Here is a 9,312-nt window from a genome sequence, read left to right as displayed (position 1 = left end):
ACCAATAGTGACACTAGATTACCCAAGTGGTGTTGTCATATCAGATTTGGCAAAGCTGCGAACATAATGGCTGGCCTCCCATCGTTGTTACGGCAATTATTTGTGTACGGGGACGACATGTATACAAGACAAAGAGTGCTGTAATCCGAGTCATGAAACTGTACGCAAATCTAGAGGGAATCGTTGTGATGAGAAGCAGCTGCAGTACTGCATCCTCGATGCTCACTGCATCACGGGATATCGGGGAATCACGGTACAGCGCCACGCCAAAAGACTTTTGTAAGTGATATAGCACACTATTTGAAACATAAATAACAGCGCACACCTGCTGGTGTTGTGATCCTGCGCTTGTCATGCTTGCTCTGATTTTGGTTTTGCATGGGAAGATGTAACTGAGAAATCCCTGTAGATGTTTGCACGAGAATAAAAACATTCTTGGTGAGCATATTTGTGACATCAGTGGTTTGACCTTAGTGCAAACAATACGCCATAACATTAAATCGAGCAGAGAAATGTGTATTCATGCAAATCATGGCATAGACAGAACAAATCCAGCACACGTTTTGAGTGAAATAGTATGAATGTTTTTGACCTTTGGATAGTTACGGTAGGTGGTCCATATGTTAATTTACTTAATTTTTCTTTCCAAACAGAAATGCAGACGTCAAACCAACTTGATGCAGAGACTCATTGTTTTTTTTTAAAGAACACCAGCTCTGGTCAGTGAAATCGGTTGACAGAATCCCTGAAAAAACACAGATAATCTGGGATCTCACAACAAGGAACTGCAGACAGGAACTGGTAGTTGTGAGAGTCGCAGTCTTGATGGTGAGATGAACTTTGAGTTTGCCATATTTGTAGCACTGCTTTCCAAACACAAACAGTTGCAGTAGAAGAGTTGCAGCAAACGCTGTTGTTTAGCTATCTGACGCTTTGCCAGATGCTGCTTTGTGGTGTCAAGTCCAAACATGAGAGCAGGATTGACACCTGGTTTTAGCCCAGTGCATTTAACCGGAATGTCAAATGACTTAGTTTCAGTTTGTCATGGGGCATGTCCTATTTCTATTTTTCTAACTAGCTTTTTCTTTAATTGGGAAAGTCTGCAGTTGGGGGGGGGGGGGGGGGGAGCTGTGTGTGTGTGTGTGCGTGTGCGTGTGTGTGTGCGTGTGCGTGTGCGTGTGCGTGTGTGTGTGTGTGTGTGTGTGTGTGTGTGTGTGTGTGTGTGTGTTGGGGGTTAGGGTTAGGGTTGGGGGGGTCTTTAAAGAACTGGAAAGTGTGTTGTGGATTGAGTTCTAGAGGTGGGACAAAGTTTTTACAGTACACTTACTGTACAGAAACAATGAACAATAATTACTGCTGTTGGATGTTCATGAAGGATTTACGTGCACTTCAAGATGATTATGATCTTTCAACATACATGACATGAATGTCAAAATTCTGCCTTTGTAAGGCCCAAACTGCAAATCTAAAAAAGTAAATTGTCTTTTTATCAATTTGTGTACTCTGCATGCTTTCTCATGGGCAACATACTGGGATGACAGAGATTTGCATTTCCAGTACTGTCCTGCTAAATTGCTGTTGTTTAAGTTGAACACATTTTCCTATTGTAGTTTACCATGGAGGGATTTCTTCCAGTTTATGTATGAAGTCTGAAGTATGTATGTATATGTATATCATGATTTACTCCATGAACCAAGCCACTCCCTCTTAGCCCCTTACGTTTATGTATTTGTTTTTAAAGGCATAAAGATTTTAAAGACTTCCCATCCCATATTCGTTGAGGTTCTACAATGGGCTGTCTGTCAATTCTAAATTGGTGTCAAAGATAGGCTTGAGTGTCACAAAGATAAAGGCGTGTCTGTGAGAAACACCATTTTGAGGGGTTTGCTTCATTATAGATAAGGCAGATAAAGCTACAATACCTACTCAATGTTAAACATTTGGGGTGAGCCTTCAGTTCGCGAATCCCCACCAAGTCTAACATCTACTCAGTCTTGTAAATAAATAAATAAATAAATAACAGGAGAGTTTGCATTTCTACAGTATTAATTGGTTATGTCACCTCTTTATCCATCTGGGCCAGTCTGAATAGCCAGTTTTCTTTTAACACTCAGTTATACTGTGATAGACGTTTGGTTTTTAGATGCCACATGAATTTTAAAGGCTTCATTGCTTGGTTAGCTCACACTCCACAGACTGGGCTCTTAGCTGCCCCTTTCCATTTACAAAGGCAGACATGGAATCAGCATTTCACTTTTGCAAAACTGCAGCTTTTTGGGACGGTTGGCACCAGTTTTGTCTTCATTTTATGTTTGACATATTTATCCCTTAACATTGCCTGCGACTGGTTTGCTCTGCTTATTAGTGCTTGTTAAACAACCGACATTATGGCCACAGATTGTTCAGAACCTGTAACTGAGTATCTCATGGATCACAGTAATCGCTCCGGTATCTCCGATTAATAACCCATGCGGTCCCATGGTGCTCATAGCTGACAAGTGCAAACATCAACACATTTTTCAGCCTACGCTTGGGCCCGCATTACCCTTGACCGTGTCGGCAGAACAGCTCCATTTTTTTCCTTTTTGAAAATAAATCGCATCCATCTCTCCTATCCATTTATAATACGCCTCAAGCACAATTTAGGCTGGCTTTTTGTCTAATGGATACCTACAATACATTGCCCTGATTGATCTTTGGCAGGTGGCCGCTAGAGTCCATTAAGAAATGAGTCTGCCGTGAAAGCCTTGAACCACAGTGCAGCCAATAAAAACAGAAAAATGGATAACTGTGAAAACCATGTCACGTTAAAGGCATGAAGAAAAACAACAGTAGTGGAGCAGAACAAAGCTAAAGAGCAGAGTGGAGCAAATGAATTTAATATCAATAGGCCAGCGTCAAGATTCAATCCCATTTCTTTTGATTATCAACATAAGGGTGGTCCCCTACACTACTTTTGACAATGGAAATATGAGATCTAACTACAGTTGCACATGGATTAGCAATAGAGCTTGATCTCCAAGCATGGGGAGAATTTGATTTCTACACAAGGATTCTCTCTGTCTTTCTAACTGCCCTTTAAGTCAGCGCAATTATGTGAGTGTGTGCTGAAGATGAACTAAGCCAGGGACTAAAAAGAACAAAAAAGTGCATCATCATCATACTAGGTTTGGCTCTAAATAGCTGTCCAGTTGCATTAGCTAATTGCACGCTCCAGTGTCATTGTACGACTTTATGCCCTGTCATTAGTCAAGCTGTGCTGACTCACCTCGAAATCAAAGAAGCCTGGCAAGATTGAATAGCAGCTTTTACGTTTGACGAAAGTGGAACTAAAAGTTTATTTTAGGCACAATGACGTTATAAGATATGGCAAATCTTATAACGTCATTGTGCCTAAAATAAACTTTTAGCACATCTGCTAATGCTTTGAAATCAATGGAGAAACTGTATTGAGAAATGTGGAGAATAGGGAAATAATGCTTCCAAATTTCAATGGCATTTGAAGATTTAGCCCAGCCAAGCAAAAAGTAGTTGTCAACTGGTTTTAGCTACCTCAGCAAACAGCCTTTCAAATGAGCAAGTGAGCATTTATTAAGATTTTCAACAAACATTTTGGGCTTTTTATTGATTAACCCTGTTCTGCTCAAGCCATACCAGGTTTTCTTTTGTTCTGAGTTTCTTTATGCTTCATGCTTCACTGCACTTTGGGTCCTCAACCATGGAAAACTATCAAACAAATGTATTTTTTTTTTTTTTTTTTTTTATAGAAAATCAATGTGGAACAAGGATTTGATGTTTCCATTCATCCCTCCATTTTCTACGGTCCTACCACATGTCCTCATTTGGGCGAGAAGCGAGGTAGAACATGGATTGCATGGTCGCCAATCGCCGCAGAGAACTTAATGTCGACAATCAACTGTTCATAACAACCATGAGCAGGTTGGAGTTCTCAATTCACCGAGCATGCATGTTTTGGGAATGTCGGAGCGTGCTGCAGTTTGTGGAAAAAATCCTTGCAAGCATATACAGGAAAATTCAAATCAAATGGGTCAAATCAAATTTTGAGGCAGATACACTCATTTCTACTCCACCCTTTGCCTATTGTGTAGCCTACTATTGCTGTAAAACAATAAAAATAAAAATAAAAGATCTATTTTGTTTGGTTAAAATGAATGAGTACTGTGACAGAATAAAATAATTTGACCTTGGACACTACTTTGCTCAAATTGACTAAGCTCTAACAGGAGTAGCTTACTTTTACAAACACTTCTGTGGCATAAATCACCTTAAAGCCTCATCATTTGGCGAGTGAGTGTTTTATTGATAGATGTAAATTGTTATAGCCTACTCGCTTGAAATGTGTTAAATGTTTCGTTTGTCTGTGTCGTTAAAACCGAGATTTCCCTCAAGACAATGCGGCTACTACTTTAATTAATTAATTAACTACTTGGATTAGGTGTAAAATAACCAATGAGAGTCAACACTGTCTGAGCTGGTGAATATATTAACACGTCGGGATACACTTCCGGGTAGGTGATGACAGCCGCCCCCAGCCCCCAAAACCAGATGTTGCCATGTGAATCTTTCTTCAGGAATCTATGACTCATACAACCCCCCCTTCCACTACTTAAGAACACCTCCTAAAATAATAGATGACATGAATGTGATTGTTGGGGGGCAGGAAGGGGGTGAGGAACATGACAGTGGGAGGGAAGAGAGAAGATGTGAGTGATTAGCAGATGGATAGATCAAGAAGCTGGGTGTAAATGTAGGCGTTGGTCCACCTTTTCAATAAGCTTATTCACTCTTGCTATGGCCTCTACTTAATGACAGGCTCCACCACCGGCAAAATGTTTCAAAAAACATTTGAGTGAGGAGTCTGAGGCGAAGCACAAAATAAACAGACGCATGAAATCAAAGCCCTGAGCTGATTAAAGTTGGCCCAACATCCTGTCTGCTGCATCCTGCCCAGACTGTTGAACAGAAGCACTATGTACACACTTGTTGTAGAGCAGATTGAAGTCAAGTCATTCTTTTCTTCTCACTCACACATGAGCGAAAGCCCCACAAGAAAGGTAAGGCACGATGATTGTGACGTCTCATCAGGAAAAAATGTTTGGCTTGTCCAAGAGGAGGCGATAAAGGAATCTGCCCCCGCTTCCCAAGCTTTCATTTTCCCACCCTCCTGTTTTCTCAATGTTTAGTGTTGCAAAGCTGCTGATACCCTCTTTGCTCCTCCTCTTTGCAAAAGCACTTCATACACAAATAATACAAATATGATATGTTATTATACACTGATGCTAAAATGTTTATACTAAAGTTGGTGAATGGTGCATACATTCACATCATATTACTCTGTATTATCTTTTTTAAATAATTTACTTTGTTAAATTGCATTTTACCACTCTAAATAATTGGTAGTCCACATTCCTGACGCATCTACCCATCCATTTTCTTTAACCCCTATCAATCCTCTTCAGGGGAGCTGGAGCCTATTCCAGCTGACTGTGGGCAAAAGGCAGACTGTCTGTACCAGGCGCCAGACAATCACAGGGCACAGAGAAAGATAAGAAATCATTCATGCTTATATTCACCCTCCCTGGGTGGGAGCTGAACCCACACTGGGTACACACAATACAATTAAAGACTTAATTGTATTCGAATTGTCTTAGCACTAACAAAATAAAATCGTGTTCCTTACAAAATGTATAGCACGTTGGAGAAAACTCCTCCCGATAATGCTATTATGCATCAAAACTATTATGGTATGGGTGACCAACAATTAAAATAAATAATAAATAAAAATACTTCACTAGTTTCTTTTATATCAAACAATAAAATGGTAATGCACCTAAATAATTTGTTTAATATAAAAGAAACCAGTGAACTGATTAAAAAGGAAAAACAAGATGAACTTACTGCAACTAAAATAAAAATAATTCGCAGGGCTTCAGACTAGCCTTTTTTTTTTTTTCTTTCTTGGAGGACAGTGGCCCCTAAACTGAACTTCTAGAAAAACATATTTAAGAGTAGAGATAATGGGAAAAATATATACTGGTCGCAGATGCGCACGTAGAAAAAAAAACTCTAAAATTTTAGGAGCATAAGGTACAAATGGTGGCGTCTGGAGATCTGAATTGTGTGAATGGTTGTCTTGAAGCAAGCTGTTGAAAATGTTTGACAAATGCATTAAACCTCCGATCTGTCACGATGAAAATATAGGCAGATGCAAGGTTGAATTTTAAAAAGTCCGAAAGAAATTAATTTGATTTGCGCATCTCTGAGCTTTTAAAGGTGACGTCTGCATTGCCGAGTATGCGCAAGATGTACGCAACATCCACTCTCGTAAAACGCCTCAACTCTGCAGGACGTCAGCTGCTGGTCTCTTGAAACATTAGCTAGCTAACCTTGCACTCCGGTTCAGCCTGAATGTCCGATCATGAGGGATCTTCTGCAAAAATCGAATGGTATATAAGTTGCGTGCCTGTGAACACGTAAGTAGAGTGATTGTTATCTTTGATTTTTCTCTCAAAGCTGCATTCATTATGCACGCTAGCGCTAGCTGAAGTGAAGCTAAACATAAACAACAGCTATACCTGTCCCGTATGAATGAATCTTAAAAGTAGTCTGTGCATACCTTTTCCAGATACCGCATTCTCTTCATTTTGAGGATAAGTGGTTCGGAATTTGAACGAATTAATCTATTAACATTAGCCAGAGACGAAGCCATCTACTGTCAGCAAGCAGCTCACCCGTGTATCACCCACTCAAACACAGATCTTGCATGTCTAGTCAATTTTAAACTTGTATGACAGAATACAAGCTTTTGACCGTTTTTGTGAATGCAGATCAGGCCATCAAGATGGTGATCATGTCGGGCACAGCCACTGTGCTGCAGCAGTTTGTCAGTGGGCTCAAGAGTCGAAATGAAGACACCAGAGCCAAATCTGCCAAGGATCTGCAGCACTATGTGACAACAGAGTTGAGAGAGGTAAATATCTGGCTCCACATTGACATCATTTTCTTGTACACTTGCTTTGATTTTGTTTTTAAAATTATTGTATTTCCAGTGCGTTCCTGTCACCAATTTAGTTTTTTTGTGTATGAATGTTTGTGGAAACTGATTTGTGTTGTCTTTTACAGTTAAGTCAAGATGAAGCCACCACATTCTATGATGAATTAAATCACTACATATTTGAGCTGGTGTCCAGCTCTGATGTGAATGAGAAGAAAGGAGGGATTCTCGCAATAGGTAAACATTTAGTTGTGCTGTATCTTGTTTGTGTCGTGAAGGGGTTATCTTGCATGCTTGCACCACACGTCCCTAAATGGTCAAGGTGTGCAGAGCAAGAACAGCAGACTCAGCAAAGTTTGTTGCATTAAATGATATACTCAATGTCTGGCTATTGTTTCCCCCCACAGTCAGTCTGATCGGAGTCGAGGGAGGCAATGCCACCAGGATTAGCCGCTTCGCCAATTACCTGCGCAACCTGCTACCCTCCAGTGACCCAGTGGTGATGGAAATGGGTTCCAAAGCCATGGGTCACTTGTCTATGGCAGGGGATACCTTCACAGCTGAATATGTCGAGTTCGAGGTGAAGAGGGCCCTGGAGTGGCTGGGAGCAGACAGGAATGAAGGCAGACGCCATGCTGCAGTAAGTGGAAATACCCATTTGTTGGTGAAATAACAGTTTTTTGCATTTGTATTGTCACTTTTTTTTTTTAGGTTCACTGAGAATAGATGGATGTGATAATTTAAAAGATAAAGTGAAGTATGTCACTTTGTTCGAGCGACCAATGATGCACTTTGAAATACAGGAGCCACAAAAAATTGAAAAAATATCACAAGCAATAAAAGGAATAAGGTGTTCATGGCCTAAATTAATTTCTGTCTTCTGTTTCAGGTATTGGTGCTTAGGGAACTGGCTGTGAGCGCACCAACCTTCTTCTTTCAGCAAGTGCAACCCTTCTTTGATAACATCTTCTATGCCGTGTGGGACCCCAAGCAGGCCATCCGAGAGGGTGCTGTGTCTGCACTGCGGGCCTGTCTCATCCTCACCACGCAGAGGGAGACAAAAGAAATGCAGAAACCGCAGTGGTACAAAGTAAGGCCCTCAATCGTATCCACTCAAGTCACCTTTTAATGGTGGTGTCTTAACGCTTGAAGTTTTCTTTAATGTGACAGCAAACCTTTGATGAGGCAGAGAAGGGCTTTGATGAAACCTTGGCTAAGGAGAAAGGCATGAATCGGGATGACAGGTTCCATGGTGCTCTCCTCATCTTGAATGAGCTAGTTCGCATCAGCAGCATGGAAGGAGAGGTGAGCCGTTTACGTACACTTTAATAAACTGTTGCATTTTACTTTTAATCGAATGCCATGGACAATGTGCTGACTATAATCGTCCATCAGCGCATGCGCGAGGAAATGGAGGAGATCACGCAGCAGCAGCTGGTGCACGATAAGTACTGCAAGGAGATGATGGGCTTTGGGACAAAGCCCCGCCACATCACCCCTTTCACCAGCTTCCAGTCAGTGCAACCGCAGCAGTCCAACGCTCTCCTGGGCCTGTTGGGGTACAACACGCCGCAGGGCTTCCTCAGCTTTGGAGCTACTCCAGTGCCAGCTAAGAGCTCGCTGGTGGAGAGCAGATACTGCCGTGAGCTCATGGAGGAGCGTTTTGATCAGGTGAGTTTTATCAAATACTTTTTTAAAGCCTTTTGCGTTTGTTTTAATCTATTATGCTGTCTGACTTGCTGGAAGTAAATCAAATGTCATGTGAGAGAGCAAAATTGTTTTCTCCCAGGTGTGTCGTTGGGTGCTAAAATACAGAACCAGTAAGAATCCCCTCATCCAGATGACCATACTGAACCTGCTGCCACGGCTTGGTGCCTTCCAGCCGCATACTTTTACTGGTGGGTCAAATTCACACGTAAAAGGTTTCTCATTGCTTGTTAATATTTCAGTCAACACAGAGGTTTACTGATAGAATATTTCGATGTGGATTACAGACCAATACCTGTCAGACACAATGGGCTATCTGCTGGCCAGTCTCAAGAAGGAGAAGGAGCGGACTGCAGCCTTCCAGGCTTTGGGCTTGCTGGTGGTGGCAGTCCGAGCTGAAATACAGCCCTATCTTTCCAAGATTCTGGAGATCATAAAGGCAGCTCTACCACCTAAGGACTTTGCTCACAAGTCAGTATAGTCAGTCTTCAGTTAACATTCTTCCTAATATACGACCTTTGGAGATTATAAAAGTTGTGCAGTCGCCTATTTTTTGCAGCAATGTAAAACCGGTGTTATATTCATGGCCT

The 9,312-nt window shown here is 41.4% G+C and overlaps 1 protein-coding gene across 1 annotated transcript in view; it reads left to right on the top strand.

Moving 5' to 3' along the window:
- Positions 1 to 6,328: 6,328 nt before the first annotated feature.
- Positions 6,329 to 9,312, top strand: part of mtor (mechanistic target of rapamycin kinase) — a 58,285-nt gene continuing 55,301 nt past the window's right edge. Inside the window, exons 1-9 of the mRNA XM_049754516.2 lie at positions 6,329 to 6,494; positions 6,849 to 6,991; positions 7,144 to 7,252; positions 7,423 to 7,655; positions 7,905 to 8,105; positions 8,186 to 8,320; positions 8,411 to 8,686; positions 8,805 to 8,913; positions 9,010 to 9,193. Coding sequence (XP_049610473.1) covers positions 6,863 to 6,991; positions 7,144 to 7,252; positions 7,423 to 7,655; positions 7,905 to 8,105; positions 8,186 to 8,320; positions 8,411 to 8,686; positions 8,805 to 8,913; positions 9,010 to 9,193 — 1,376 coding nt within the window. The 5' untranslated portion in view covers positions 6,329 to 6,494; positions 6,849 to 6,862. The remainder of the gene's footprint in view (positions 6,495 to 6,848; positions 6,992 to 7,143; positions 7,253 to 7,422; positions 7,656 to 7,904; positions 8,106 to 8,185; positions 8,321 to 8,410; positions 8,687 to 8,804; positions 8,914 to 9,009; positions 9,194 to 9,312) is intronic.

This window comes from Syngnathus scovelli, chromosome 2 (assembly GCF_024217435.2).
Source record: "Syngnathus scovelli strain Florida chromosome 2, RoL_Ssco_1.2, whole genome shotgun sequence".
Taxonomy (NCBI): domain Eukaryota; kingdom Metazoa; phylum Chordata; class Actinopteri; order Syngnathiformes; family Syngnathidae; genus Syngnathus; species Syngnathus scovelli.
The sequence above is the reverse complement of the archived record's forward strand: the minus strand, read 5'-3'. Positions and strand labels throughout refer to the sequence as shown.